Genomic DNA, 16,148 nt, shown 5'->3' on the forward strand with positions numbered 1-16,148 from the left:
CTCTTCCTTATTTAAAAGTGTTTTTACCTTTCTCAGCGTTCCACAAGTTACTTCCTCCTTCCTTTGTTCTCCTCTACCTTTGCCTCTTTTAAAAAGTTCTAAGTTGCTAGCCAATCAGGACAAATACAGAATGTAAGGTCCCATTCCAGCCAATGGAAACTGGACACAGCAGTAGGGTGGATGTGTCAGATTATAAATGACCCTGTGTCCTTTGTTCGGTGTACTCTAGTGGCAAAACTGCTGGCAAGTGTACTTGTTCTGCAGGAAGTAAAAATGGCCTTACTAAATAAATTAAATTTATGTTCAAGTGCTATTTCTTTTTTTTTCTTCTTTTTTTTTTTTTTTTTGAGATGGAGTTTCACTTTTGTTGCCCAGGCTAGAGTGCAACGGTGTGATCTCGGCTCACTGCAACCTCCGCCTCCCAGGTTCAAGCAATTCTCCTGCCTCAGCCTCCCGAGTAGCTGGGATTACAGGCATGCGCCACCATGCTCGGCTAATTTTGTATTTTTAGTAGAGATGGGGTTTCTCCATGTTGAGACTGGTCTCGAACTCCTGACCTCAGGTGATCCGCCTGCCTTGGCCTCTCAAAGTGCTGGGATTACAGGCATGAGCCACTGCGCCCAGCCTCAAGTGCTATTTCTTTACGGCATGGAAGAACAAACATTTCAAACAATGCTATTACCAAGTTTGTTAGTATTTATTATCTCATTTGCTAAACCTAAAAAATATGTATCCTTCTTTAACATGATCGAATAAAAAGTTATTGTGTTGTTTCTTAAATCAATCATAATCCTAGACTATGTTGCTCAAACTACATACAACACCCTCTGAGCTTCTGGCAGGCCCTTCCTCCCCTCCCTGCTCACCACAGATCACTGAAATAATTGTCTGCATGTAACTTCAATTTTGATAGTTTACTCCATTTGGAGTAACTCTGACCCGTTTGTCAAATTCACGATGGAGCAGGTTCCTGTTAGGGTACAGGTTTGATAAACCACAACCACAGGTCTATTTCATTTCTCCTTTTCCAAAGTGGAACAAATTTGTCTCTGGGGTTAAAACCGCTTTTCTCATATTGGTGTGTAAGAGAAAATGAGGGAATTTCTTTGCGTTTGTTTGGTTTGTCTGTTTGTTTAATCGGCATTTTTAAAATAATTTACTCAGCCCTGTCTCAGAGAAAGTCCACGATGATCTGGAATTCAACCTCAGGGAAAAGTTCTCTCCTGTGCCTGAGACACTGCGCAACTAACTGGAACTGAAGGATGGAAACTGGGTGTTTAATATATTAGGAACAGTTGATTCTTCAGTGACACTTTCCATGCAGATACTTCAAACAAAATAATGGAGCCCCAAAGACCGAATGTGAAGACAGCAGTGCCATTGTCTTTGGAAAGCTATCACATATCTGAAGAGTGTGGCTTTCTTCTTCCAGATTCTCTGGTAAGGATAGAGCCTTGGTAAGGATAGGTCAGAATATGTTTCTTGAGATGTTGGTTGGTTTGTTTTTAAAAAATGTATGTGATTATTAAGAGACATCCAATATAAATATCAAGTTGTTTACCTGAGAAAGATGCTACAAAGAGCATAGATTATCATTACCATCAAAAGAGAAACGACAGATACCGTAGAGAACAGATCAAATGGAATATTTTTTGTTTCAGTTTCTTTGGACTAGATTGTCAGGCCAGAGAAATTATAAGCAAACCTGTAGTTATCAAGAAAAAGAATGAACTTAAATAGAGAGAAATTATAAGAACAAATATAGAGCCTCAGCGCCTGGAACATGGCACTTCCAAGTACATGAGCTAAGGTCACAGCAAGACTTAAGCCCCTTCAACAGAATACCTGGAATTTCTCTGTTAAAGATTTTCCCCTTTGCATGACTATGTGTTTGTAATCCAGATCCCTCCAGGAGCGCTTACTTATAAACTGTCCTGGGTCACTACCACGACATTTTGATGTAAATTAGTTTATCTTGACTTGCTAATGGTAGAAAAAAAGAGAACATGAGGAAACTTGGGTGCTTTCAGGGCTGGTAGGAAGGATTAAATCTTTGCAGCAATTTCAGAGAAGGGAAAGGAAACCTTGCTAACAAACAATACCTCTTTCTTAATTCTACTTAGGGCTCAAATTGTAATGCAAATCTTTTTCATCATTTAGCCCTTATAAACACTGTTTTTCTCATCTGGCATGGTCCAAGACCTAGAACATTAAAACTTCAAAGCTTTTACAGACCATTAGGTGTCAACCCCCTCTTTCTACATTTGAGCTAGCTGAAATACAGAGGAAATGACTTGCTCAAAGTCATGAGTGGCAAAAGCAGAACTAGTTCTGCTTATAACTCTTGACTTCTGGTTATTATTATTATTATTGTTATTACATCCTAAATGAGGGCCAAGGCCACTCAGTTAAAAATCTTGGGGTCCAGGCCAGGTGCAGTGGCTCACGCCTATAATCCCAGCACTTTGGGAGGCCAAGGCAGGCAGATCACTTGAGGTTCAAGAGTTTGAGACCAGGTTGATCAACATGGTGAAACCCCGTCTCTACTAGAAATACAAAAATTGGCCAGGCGTGGTGGCACATGCCTGTAGTTCCGGCTATTGGGGAGGCTGAGGCAGGAGAATCCTTGAACCCAGGAAGCAGAGGTTGCAATGAGCGGAGATCATGCTGTTGGGAATGAAGTTTTTGGTGTCACAGAAAAAGAATGAACATGAGAACAAATGATCTCTCAGCAAAGGGAGCTTTACTTTCTGCAGAAAGGGTGCTACTCAATAGCTGTCCAGCCACGAGAGCACACCAAACAAAGGAGACAGAGTTATTTATAACCTGACGCATCTACCCTACTGCTGTGTCCAGCTTCCATTGGCTGGAATAGGACCTCACATTTTACACTTTACCCAATTGGCTATTAGTTTAAAACTTTTTTAATTGGATAAGGGAACAGAACAAAGAAAGAAAAGCAAGTTGCCCAGGGATAGTTAAGGAAGCATCTCCAAATAAGGAATGGCATGCACTATGGGCTGGGGCTTTTCTAGTTCTGTCCAGGCTTGCCTGATTTGGACAGCCACTAATAGTGGCTAGCAATCTTATAGTAAGAAATTGTGACTTTTTATAATCTTTGAAGAACTTTCCCATTTCTCACAGTGCTACTGCACTCCAGCCTGGGCAACAAGAACGAAACTCGTCTCAACAAAACAAAACAAAACAAAACAAAACAAAACAAAACAGCTCTCTACTCGTGGAAGCAGCAGAGTTCTTATCTTCATTTATATCACTCCGGTAACACTCAGAAGTAGACAAGCCTCAGGGTAGGTATTCAGTAAAAGCCCATTGAATTCCACACTATTCTTTAATCATAGTTAAATGGCAAATTAGGCTGGAGGGTGGGCGTGGAACCTCTCCTAAATTACTGCAATGACTGCAACATCGGACCCCAAGATTTTTTTTTTTTTTTTTCTGAGACAGAATCTCTTTCTGTCGCCTAGGCTGTAGTGCAGTGGCCCTGTGAGAAATGAGAATGGACTGGACTGTTTCCTCTGACACTGCCACTAGGTTGACCAAGTGTCCCTATTTGTTAGGTACTGGATGGACACCTGACATGCAAGACTCTCAGTGCTAAATCAGGAAAGTGCTGGAACAATTCGGATGAGTCGATCACGCTGAGTTGCACTTAGTAGCTCTTGTGACTCTGACTGAATTACAAACATCCCCTGACCCTCAATTTTCACATTTACTGGATGGAGATCTGGTGCCACCTCCACTAGATTGCTATGGAGAATGAATGTGAAAGCATTTTCATAAATCCAGTGTAAGGACCAGAAGCCAGCTTTCTGACCTTGAGCCAGTGCTTGTTAAAAACTCCACTCTATACATCTAACCCAATTCAGGAATATCCTGCCTAGTTCCAAAGGAAGAAAAGACCAAATTGCTCTTATTGGGATTAAATGTGTACACTGAGCTGAGGAAAAACAGCATTACAAATGAGCTAAACATGACGTAGATCCACAGTTGTAGAATTCCCCTCTTTGTTCTTTCCTCTTTCATAACTATGGAAACAGATAAGAAACAGTTACGGCATCAGGTTCTTGTGACACTCCCTGCCTGATATGCTATGGTTTTGTTAATGGAATTTCCATTCCTGAGCTTATGCAGAAAAAAGTCCCTTGGGAAAGTGGTTTTACTGTGTTATGGTCATTTTCCCCATAGTTCTCAAAATGTACTTCCTTGTTTCAGTTTTAATTTTCTTTCATTGGTGTGACCATTTTCAACTGCTCCCTTTCTGAGAAGAGGTAGCAGAAGGACATTTTCATCAAAATCTGCCCAGGTTGCTTCACAGATGAGGAGGGACCCAGCCACTAAAATCACCATGCAGAGTGTTGCAAGAGTAGATGGAGAATCACAATCGGCTGCCCTGCTCAAGGGGACACCAGATCTTACTTTTATTTAGTTGAAAGGCAAGCGTCAGAGTCGGGAGGCTGTACCTTCATGTCCAGTGGCCTCAGAGAAGTTCCTTCAGTGTCTCTTTTAGATGAAACTCTTTTAGAAGTTCCTTCAGTATCTCTTTTGGTTTCTCACTATAGATAGTTGCTTGAACGTGTCTGAAGAAAACATGGTCAAGACAGTGAATAAAAAAAATTCTGGTTTTGGGAAGGAGTCTGACTTAGTTTCAAATATTCTATCCCATTGTTTCTGTCAATGTTCAAACCTTTCCAAGCTCCAACATTTATTGTGGAAAATGTGTGCCTCACCAACTCATACAAATAAACGTTTCATGTGCGCTACGTGTGTAGAGGGGGCATGGATGGTGTTTTTGGAGGGAGGGCTAATTTCTCTTTAGACATGGAGAATACGAGGAAATTAGCTTGGCATCAAGAAGGTTACAGCAGGAGACAAGAGTGAAGAGAACTGAGAGAGCCTGGATGTGAGGCTCTGGAGTTCAGATTTTTTTTTTTTTTTTTTGAGATGGCATCTTGTACTCCAAGTTGGAGTGCAATGGCGAAATCTCAGCTCACTGCAACCTCCGCCTCCTGGGTTCAAGCGATTCTCCTGCCTCAGCCTCCTGAGTAGCTGGGATTACAGGCATGAGCCACCATGCCTGGCTAATTTTGTAGTTTTAGTATAGATGGGGTTTCTCCATGTTGGTCAGGCTGGTCTCAAACTCCCAACCTCAGGTGATCCACCCTCCTTGGCTTCCCAAAGTTCAAGGATTACAGCCATGAACCACTGCGCCTGGCCTAATTTTTGTATTTTTAGTAGAGACAGGGTTTCACCATGTTGGTCAGGCTGGTCTTGAACTCCTGACCTCGTGATCTGCCCACCTCAGCCTCATGAAGTGCTGGGATTACAGGCGTGAGCCACTGGGCCCGGCCTGGAGTTCAGATTTAACACATCCTGTAAATGACATGATGCATCTGATATTTGAAGAGTTTTCCTCAAAGAATGTTACATGCAAGGTGGTTTAGAGTTGTTGTTCCTGGCTATACAGCAAAAGTACTTGGGGAGTTTTAAAAAATACTGATGCCGAAGCTCCACCTAGAATAGTTCATTCAGAATCTCTAGCATAATTGACCTCATTACTTGAAATATGATTATTATAAATGTTAGTCAACTGCTTTTTTAGGCTCTATGACTGATAGAAATCTTTCACTTTTATATCATCTCCAGTTAATGAGTCCCATAAATTGAAAGTCTAGTGTTTAAATTTTTACTTCACATTTATTTTTACCGATTGTTTTATTATTATTATTTTTGAGACAGTCTCGCTTTGTCGCCCAGGCTAGAGTGCAGTGACGCCATCTCGGCTCCCTGCAACCTCTGCCTCCTGGGTTCAAACGATTCTCCTGCCTCAGCCTCCTGAGTAGCTGGGATTACAGGAGCCCACCGCCAACCACACCCAGCTAATTTTTGTATTTTTAGTAGATGGGGTTTCGCCATGTTGGCCAGGCTGGTCTCGAACCCCTGACCTCAAGTGATCCACCCGCCTCGGCCCTCTGTCTCAAAACAAAAACAAAAACAATAACAAAACTTTTCTCTTCTACCCAAGATGTTTAAATTTAAATCACACCATTTGTACAAAAATTCCCTGTCTTGTCCTTAAAAATAATTTGTAATCACTAGCTAGTTTTGAGATCGATTGCCATCTAACCGAATACCATTTGTTCTCTCTAGTTTCAACTTAATAACCCTTTCTGCATTTTCTATTCTTTCAAAATTTTTCTGGCCATTTTATTGTTTTCATTTAGTGAAAATTTATGCACTGGTTTCTATGCCTAAGCACATTTAGGAAGTTGCTTAGGATACAGACGTGATAAAAAGACCAGTGTAAAAACTCTCCACTCCTAGACATTATATTCTAGTCCTCATCTTCTGGCATTTAAGTCCTCAGTGATTCTACGCACTTTTGCTTTTGGTTTGGGCAGATGCTCTGAGTTTAATGTTTCTCTGAGATGAGGACCCCCTATTCAACCCACAAATCCCATAAGGAGGCCTCTGTGCCTTTGCTGGTGCCCCAGACAGGGTGCTGATCCTTACTTACCTTCAATATTGTGAAGTCAGATTTAATAGTATAGTGGTTTGCCAGAGCTGCTGTAACAGCAGCCACAAACAGTTGGGCTTAAAATACCACAAACAGGAGGGCTTAAATCACAGAAGTTGATTTTCTCACAGTTCTTGAGGCAGGAAGTCCAAGATCAAGATGTCGTGGAGTTGGTTTCTTCTGACGTCTCACCCTTCCTTATTATTGTGTCCTTACATGGTCTTTTCTCCACTATGCACAAATTCCCCATGTCTCTCTTTTTTTTTTTTTGAGACAGAGTTGCACTCTGTCACCTAGGCTGGAGTGCAGTGGTGCAATCTCGGCTCACTGCAACCTCTGCCTCCCAAGCGATTCTCCTGCCTCAGCCTCCTGGATAGCTGGGATTACAGGTGCGCGCCACAAAGCCCAGCTAATTTTTTGTATTTTTAGTAGAGATAGGGTTTCGCTATGTTGGTCAGGTTGGTCTTGAACTCCTGGCCTCAAGTGATCCGCCCACCTCGGCCTCCCAAAGTGCTACAATTACAGGCGTAAGCTACTGTGCCCAGTCTCCCCTTGTCTCTGTGTCCAAATTTCCTCTTCTTTGTGGACACCAATCTGATTAAATTGGACCCACCCTAAAGGCCTCATTTCAATGTACCTCCTTCAAGGGCCTATCTCCAAATATAGTTATATTTTTAGGTACTAGGGGTAGGGCTTCAGCATAGGAATTTGGAGGAGACACAATTTAGCACATAGCAGAAAATAAAAGGCCAGAAAAAAATATTCTGTCATGCTAGATGGACTCATTAACAAATCTTAACCAATATTAACCAATTAACAAATATTTCTTTAATATTTGCCTGATTTTTTTTTTGTTTTGTTTTGAAACAGAGTTTCACTCTTGTTGCCTAGGCTGGAGTACAGTGGCACAATCTTGGCTCACTGCAACCTCTGCCTCCTGGGTTCAAGTGATTCTCCTGCCTCATCTTCCAAAGTAGTTGAGATTACAGGTGTGGGCCATCACACCCGGCTTATTTTTTGTATTTTTAGTAGAGATGGGGTTTCACTATGTTGGCCAAGCTGATCTCGAACTTCTGACCTCAGGTGATCCACCCGCCTCGGCATCCGAAAATGCTGGGATTACAGGTTGCCTGGTAATTTTTAAGAGGAATGACTGAGATCTCATGCCAGGTGCGGGGAGGGGACAGAGAAAGTTGAATACTCTGACGATAGCCATGATCCATAGCTCTGAAGCTTAGACTCAAGTCTACCCATTCCTCAAGGAAGAAAACAAAGAAATAAAAAAGAAGAAAAGAAATCCCCCAATGTCAGGTCCCACCCTTTTTAGAAGTAATTTCAGCAAAACTTTGTTGCTATTTTGGCATGTCCTCTACTATAGTAGCTTGTCAAAATACTGTCCCCAAACTTTTTCTATATTTCTAGATTTTACTGTTTAATGTATAATAATAATGTTCTAACATTAAAACATAACCATAGTAATGCTCCGACTCACTTGATCTTTAAATATATTGTTGAACTCAATTTTATGACATCTTCAGAATTGTCTTTTTGTATTCATAAATAGCAACAGTGGATAGTGGCCTTGGTTAGTGTTATTATTTCAAGGATTAATCTTTAGGTTACGTTTTCTTCATAAGATGAATTAGATGACTTTTTTTTTTTTTTTGAGACAGAGTCTTGCTCTGTTGCTCAGACTGGAGTGCAGTGGTGCAATCTCAGCTCACTGCAGTCTCCACCTTCTGGTTCAAGAGAGTCTCTTGACTCAGCCTCCTGAGTAGCTGGGATTACAGGCATGCACCACCAAGCCTGGCTAATTTTTGTATCCTTTTTAGTAAAGACAGGAGTTCCCCATGTTGGCCAGGCTGATCTCCAACTCCTGACCTCAAGTGATCCATCTGGCTTGGCCTCCCAAAGTGCTGGGATTACAGGCATGAGCCACCACACTCAGCCAATTAGATGCCTTCTCATGCTTTTCTGTGTTCTGAAACAGATCATCTATCCGTTGGTACAGCATAGCTCTTTAGACTAGAGACATTTTAGGCTGTAAGTTTTGAATTATATTTTCTATTCCCTTTATGCTTCTTGTTCTAGTTAGGATTTTTATCTCTAAATAAAAATATGAGTTTTTGCAATTTCCCAAATGCGAACTCAACTGAAATTTTCAAGTGTATTAGCAAAATTTATTCATAGCAGCCTCTTACATTTCATTAAGAATTGATTTTTTCTTATTCCCTGTTGAAGTTTGTTTATAAAATATAGTAATAGTAATAACTATACAGAAAGTGTTCACTTTGTAGTAGGCCCTGTGTTAACTTTAACTACACTTTTTAAATCTAAGCCTCACAGTAGTCTTGGATGGACGCGGTGGCTCACGCCTGTAATCCCAGCACTTTGGGAGGCTGAGGCAGGTGGATCACGATGTCAGGAGTTCGAGACCAGCCTGGCCAACATGGTGACACTCTGTCTCTACTAAAAAGACAAAAATCAGCCAGGTGTGGTGGCATGCACCTGTAGTCCCAGCTATTCGGGAGGATGAGTCAGGAGAATTGCTTGAACCCAGGTGGTGGAGGTTGCAGTGAACCGAGATCACACAAGTGTACTCTAGCCTGGATGACAGAGTGAGACTCCATCTCAAAAAAAAAAAAAAAAAAAGAGATCAATAAATAAAATAAATAATCCTCACAATAGTCTTCACCATTTGCAAATGATCCATTTGACAATTCAGCACTATCACTGAAATATATTTCCAAGGTGACCAATTTTCTCCATTTCCACCCCACTTCAATTCACCTTCACGTAGCCCCAGGACTATTGTCTCCTCCCCTTGTTTCCTTATTTCCATTCCTGTTCAGCTGTAACATATTCTGTGCATAGCAGTCAAGTGATGCTTAAAAATGAAAATCAAGCTAGAGGTGGTAGTTCACACCTATAATCCCAGCACTTTGGGAGGCTGAGGCAGGAGGATCTCATGAGGCCAGGAGTTTGAGACCAGCCTGGGCAATATAGCGAGACCCCATCTCTACAAAAATAAAAAAGAATTAGCTGTGCATGATCCTATGTGCCTGTGTTCCCAGCTACTTGGGAGGCTGAGGTGGGAAGATTGCTTGACCCAGAGAGTTTGAGGCTACAATAGGCTATATTTGTACCACTACACTCCAGTGTAGGTGACAGAGTGAGATCTTGTCTCTAAAAAACGTAAAATGAAAATAAAACTTTGATAGTCTGCTCTTTAAAACTCTTCCTACAGGGCCCCTGTGATGCTCACCTGTCTCTAGAAGGGCATGTAATAGCTCTTTCTCCTTCACTTTACTTTGATGCAATGTCAGAGCAGCTTCTTTCCATCAAAACTTAAACCTTTTATTTCATTTAAAATCATCTGCTTCAAATTCTAATCTTTCTGATAGTTTAGGTTCTAATTTTTCTGATGTTAATATTGTCATCCAAGTTTCCTGTTCATATTTACCTGGTTTATTTTATTTTTATTTTTATTTATTTATTTGAGATGGAGTCTCGCTCTGTCGCCCAGGCTGGAGTGCAGTGGTGTGATCTCAGCTCACTGCAACCTCCAACTCCCGGGTTCACGCCATTCTCCTGCCTCAGCCTCCCGAGTAGCTGGGATTACAGGCACCCGCCACCATGCCCGGCTCATTTTTTGTATTTTTACTAGAGAAGGGGTTTCACCGTGTTAGCCAGGATGGTCTCCCTCTCCTGACCTTGTGATCTGCCCGCATCAGCCTCCCAAAGTGCTGGGATTACAGGCGTGAGCCACCGCGCCCGGCCTTTATTTTATTTTTTGAGACGGAGTCTTGCTCTCTTCCCCAGGCTGGAGTGTAGTGGCTTTATCTCAGCTCACTGCAACCTCTGCCTCCCAGGTTCAGGCGATTCTCCCGCCTCAGCCTCCCGAACAGCTGGGATTACAGGTGCCTGCTACCACACCCAGCCAATTTTTTTCTTTTTTTGGAGACAGTCTCACTCTGTCGCCCAGGCTGGAGTGCACTCGCGTGATCTCAGCTCACTGCAACCTCCGCCTGCTGGGTTCAAGCGATTCTACTGCCTCAACCTCCCAAGTAGCTGGGATTACAGATGTCTGCCACCACATCAAACTAATTTTTGTATTTTTAGTAGCTGAGATTATAGGTGCGTGTCACCACGCCTGGCTAATTTTTGTATTTTTAGTAGAGACGGGGTTCCACCATGATGGCCAGGCTCGTCTTGAACCTCTGACCTCAAGTGATCCGCCCATCTCAGCCTCCCAAAGTGCTAGGATTACAGGTATGAGCCACCAGGCCCGGCACCTGGTTTGTTTTTGTGCATGCTTTTATTTTTAATTTTCCTATACTACTTTCTTAGCCAAGATTTATACTTAATCTAATCAAGCATTAATCTAACAAAGAGTTTAGTGTTCATATAAAATATAGTTTTACAAATCTGTTTTTCTTTAAATTATAAATTTGTTAAGAAAATTATCCAAAGAAATGATCCAGAAGCAAAAGGATGGCTGTGCGTCTTTTCAATATCATCCTGGAGCATTGTCTCAACCATCTCACTTTACGGTGATTTAAACATCTAGAGGCTTTTCCCTTTGTTTTCTGTGCTACTTAGTATTGATTAATACTGTTGTGCTACTTCAGTCTGAAGTTCCATGTTAATTTGTAGTTTTTTTTTTTTTTTTTGAGGCAGAGTCTTGCTCTGTCGCCCAGGCTGGAGTGCAGTTGCGCGATTGGCTCACTGCAAGCTCTGCCTCCCAGGTTCAGGCCATTCTCCTGCCTCAGCCTCCTGAGTAGCTAAGACTACAGGTGCCTACCACCACGCTTGGCTAATTTTTTCTATTTGTTTTAGGAGAGATGGGGTTTCACCATGTTAGCCAGGATGGTCTTGATCTCCTGACCTTGTGATCCACCTACCTTGGCCGCCCAAAGTGCTGGGATTACAGGCGTGAGCCACTGTGCCCGGCGGTTAATTTGTAGATTTTTGAACAGAAAAGCAGCAAAATATTTCTGTTGAGTAGAAAATATAACTCCAATGCTTATGACTGTATTCCCTATAGGACACTAACTAATTGTGTGTCTAACCCAGCAATTTTATGTCAACACTATTTTCTCAAACCTCTATAAACTTTGGCTGGGCACAGTGGGACACACCTGTAATCCCAGCACTTTGAGAGGCTGAGGCAGGTGGATCACCTTAGGTCAGGAGTTCAAGACAAGGCTGGCCAACATGGCAAAACCCCATCTCTACTAAAGATACAAAAAATTAGTCAGGCATGGTGACATGCGCCTGTAATCCCAGCTACTCAGGAGGCTGAGGCAGGAGAATCTCTTGAACTCAGGAGGTGGAGTCAAGATCATGCCACTGAACTCCAGCCTGAGCAATAGAGTGAAACTGTGCCTCAAAATAAATAAATAAAATAAATGAATAAGTCAGAGATTGTGAATAGGATGTTGGATATACCCAAGTTATGAATTAATTAGGAGCTTGAACCCAGGAGACAGAGGTTGCAGTGAGCCGAGATCGCACCACTGCACTTTAGCCTGAGCGATAGAGTGAAACTGTGTCTCAATCAATCAATCAATCAGTCAATCAGAGATTGTGAATAGGATGTTGGATGTACCCAAGTTATGAATTAATTAGGAGCTTGAACCCAGGAGACAGAGGTTGCAGTGAGCCAAGATCGTACCACTGCACTTTAGCCTGAGCGATAGAGTGAAACTGTGTCTCAATCAATCAATCGGTCAATCAGAGATTGTGAATAGGATGTTGGATGTACCCAAGTTATGAATTAATTAGGAGCTTGAACCCAGGTTTGTCTCAGATCCTCAGGGACTGAAGACTTCCAAGTGAATTATGGGTAATGTATAGGTCTATACTACTCCAAATTTACAGTTTTCAGACTTCCCTGGGTTCTCATGGACCTTCCATGTCATTTGTATGTTTAGGTTGAGGTCCCTGGTCTTTTCTCCTCTGTAATTAATTTCACACCCACCCCTATCTCAACTCACACAGCTTGATCTTCACTCCCATCTGCTGAGAAATTGAGTCCATAAAAATTGAACTCCTGGAAACTCCAGATCTCCTACTGCTGCAAGGACAGACATTCCATTCTGGCTCTCTGTCTCCTCCTTTGCTTCTTCCAGTCCTTTGCTCCTTCTGCATTCTGTTACTCTCCTCTCTCCTTTGTCTTCAATCTCTCCCTCTTGCAATAGCCAACTATAAACTGCTCAAGCTTCTCATTCTTAAAAGATCTCTCTCAAATGCAAATTCCCTACTGCCTTATGGCTCTCCTTCAAAAGTAATCTACATTTTCTCTATTTTCTACTTCCTCAACACACTAACGTTTGAACCCTGCTTCTATGACCCTGACCTAAATTTCTATTAAATGTACATAGATAAACTAATATATATTTGTGACTTCCTAATATTGTTTTGTTTTTTAAAGAGGTCAATCTTACTTTAACTCTGTAATGATGCGGTTGACCTTCTGATAATTCTCTACTTCTGTGAAATTCTCTACTGTCTTGACTTTTTTATTTATTTATTTATTTTTGAGACGGAGTCTCGCTCTGTTGCCCAGGCTGGAGTGCAGTGGCGCGATCTCGGCTCACTGCAAGCTCCACCTCCCGGGTTCATGCCATTCTCCTGCCTCAGCCTCCCAAGTAGCTGGGACTACAGGTGCCCGCCAACACGCCCAGCTAATTTTTTTTTATTTTTAGTAGAGACGGGGTTTCACCGTGTTAGCCAGGATGGTCTCGATCTCCTGACCTCGTGATCTGCCCGCATCGGCCTCCCAAAGAGTTGGGATTATAGGCGTGAGCCACCACACCCGGCCCTACTGTCTTGACTTTTAGAGGGTCATTCTATTCAAGCTCATTGAGCGTCTGTCACTATGTTTTTGATCTGTATTGCTGGAATCAGTTCCTCTATCTGCCTTGTGAATATTCTCCATTGTGCTAATCTAGGCTTTCTTCTCCTTTCTTTTTTCATATTTCCTCACATGGCTTTATACACTCTTGTGGTTTTAACCACAATATAGGGTTTTTACTGTAGTTATGCTTTCAAATTGTATACTTCTTTTTTTTGTTTTGAAATGGAGTCTTACTCTGTTACTCCAGTCTAGAGTGCAGTGGTACGATCTTGGCTCACTGCAACTTTCGCCTCCCGGGTTCAAGCGATTCTCCTACATCAGCCTCCCGAGTAGCTGGGATTACAGGCATGTGCCACCACGCCTGCCTAATTTTTTATTTTTAGTAGAGACAGGTTTCACCATGTTCGTCAAGCCGGTCACAAACTCCTGACCTTAGGTGATCTGCCCTCCTCGGCCTTCCTAAGTGCTGAAATTACAGGCATGAGCCATCGTGCCCAGCCCCAATTGTATGTTTCTAAAATGACTTTTCTCCTGAACTTTAAACTGTGTATCCAACTTCTCAGCACAGTCATATCTTTTGATTCCACAGGTAATTTAATGTCAATATATTTAAAAATGAATTTACCACCTTTATCCCCACTCTTCGACTTTCACCTGCATTTCTGTCTCAGTTCGTGTTTTCGTCCATTCATTTGCTCACCTAATTCATAAACATGGAAATCATCCTCACTTCCTCTTCTTCTTAGCCCAAAAATTCAGTTGTGCAGGTTATACACTGAGAAAAGAGCCTCAGGTTAGGGGGATAAATCAGAGAATGGTGAACTTTTTCTGAAGGGCCAAATACTAAGTGCTTTAAGCTTGCCTACCATATGGTTTATGTTGCAACTACCAACTCTACTGCTGTAATGTAAAAGCAACCATAGATAGTATGTAAACAAATGAGACAGGCTGGGTGCCAATGAAAATTCACAAAAATTAATGTAGTTTACTGTCCCTTGGGTGAGAGTTGGGGGTCACTGAAATTCAGACTATGTCTTACTTGGCTAAACCACAGGCCTAGAGTGGGCCATAAATGGAGCTATTGGGCTAGCGATTTTCTTGCCTTAAGCCCCCAGCCCCAAATTTAATAATCACATCATTTTAATTTCATTTTCCAAGTATATGTTGAATATATGGCTTCTTCTTTCCAAATTCACTGTCATTACCTAAGTTTAGTCCTTGAACAGTATTTTAAAGGCTTCCTTATCTGATTTTATATCTTAAAATCCTACAAATTTATCTTCCTAAAATTCAAATCAAACCATGTCACCAACTTACAGAAAGGGAAAATTCATATATTCTATACACAGCACATTTCATGTAACTGTCTGGGCTCATCTTTCATCATCCTTTTGATGCAGGATTTTCTGCTCCTTAGCTCAGCGAAATCCAGTATCTTGTCTTGTGACCAGGAAGAATTAGGCAGGTGGACATAGTGAAGGGTGAGGATGATGGAATTTATTAAGCAAAAGGGGAGCTCTCTGCAAAGAGAGGGGTTTCACCAGCAGTCTCCCACCTCACAATGGAGTACCAGGACTTCCACACACAAGCTGAAAAGGCTAGGGTCCTCCCCAGCATAAGGCATGAATTCCTGGTGGTTCCACCAGTTTTCCTAGTATGCATGTGGGTGTGCCCAAGCAAACCATAGGTAGTATCAGAAAAGGCAACAGTTGATTGGTTAAAAGGCATTATTCAGAAAGAATCAATCGGGAAAGGGTGGGCCAATAGGGGAAGTTCTGCCTCTGGGTCATGGGTTTCATCTGGGACCAGGAGTCTGGTCTTTCAGCCTTCAGACTGTTTTAGGCTTGAAGGTGGGGTTTCACAGGGACCCTTCCCTATCTGCCTAGGCATCTGTCTGCCTCCTGCCTCTATCACTTTCTCTTGAGTTTTATATTTTAGCAACACTGAGTCATCTTTGTCCCAGGAAGCACGTACATCTGTTTATCTGCTGTCCCCTCTACCTTTACTACCTTCCCTTCTTCACATTTCTATCCAAAAAAGTCACTTCCCCTCCAAAAATTGGGATCAACTGTCATATTTTTATGAATATTTCCCTTTAATTCCTCACAACAGCTGATGGAATTAACTACTTCCTCTTCTTTTCAAGTTATTTGGCTCACATAGATATCAGTTATTAAACATATTTTACTGCATTGGCATATATCTGACTAACATGTTTTTCTCCCATACTAGGCAATATGCTCCTTAGTCATCTGTGTATCTGAGGTGAGCACAGGGCCTACCTAGCATATGGTGCATTCTCAATGTTCGTTCAACTGCATTGACTTGAATTCCCCTGAAGACTGAAATGTGAAAATAGCTACTCTTGGAAGCCCCTTTCCAGAGAGGTCTAAAATATTTACATGTTTCTATTTTAAATGCAGAAAGAACTTCCAGATCATTATAGGCCTTGGATGGAAATTGCCAACAAACTTCCTCAATTGATTGGTGCTCACCAGCTTCGAGCTCATGTGGACAAGGTATTCTTCTCTTCACCCCCTCATCACATTCTGTTTTCATCATCATACCACTTTTCTTTCTTAGCCTTGTGGAAGTGTGTCAATTGTCCCGGGAAACTGTTCATTACCATTGAACTTATCAGCAAAGCTATCTCCTCCTTCCTGAAAAACAGAATGACCCCTTCGTAATCTGATACATATGTTTTCCTAAGGTTTTCAGAGCCAGCACAAAACAATGCCTGACACATGCCAA

General features: G+C 41.9%; 1 protein-coding gene across 2 annotated transcripts in view; it reads left to right on the forward strand.

The window, feature by feature from the left end:
- Positions 1-1,043: 1,043 nt before the first annotated feature.
- Positions 1,044-16,148, forward strand: part of IDO2 (indoleamine 2,3-dioxygenase 2) — a 66,144-nt gene continuing 51,039 nt past the window's right edge. For both annotated transcript variants that reach the window (XM_054499156.1, XM_054499157.2), the window contains exons 1-2: positions 1,044-1,440; positions 15,821-15,916. In XM_054499156.1, coding sequence (XP_054355131.1) covers positions 1,342-1,440; positions 15,821-15,916 — 195 coding nt within the window. In that variant the 5' untranslated portion in view covers positions 1,044-1,341. The remainder of the gene's footprint in view (positions 1,441-15,820; positions 15,917-16,148) is intronic.

The sequence above is a fragment of the Pongo pygmaeus genome, chromosome 7 (genome assembly GCF_028885625.2).
Source record: "Pongo pygmaeus isolate AG05252 chromosome 7, NHGRI_mPonPyg2-v2.0_pri, whole genome shotgun sequence".
NCBI classification, from domain to species: domain Eukaryota; kingdom Metazoa; phylum Chordata; class Mammalia; order Primates; family Hominidae; genus Pongo; species Pongo pygmaeus.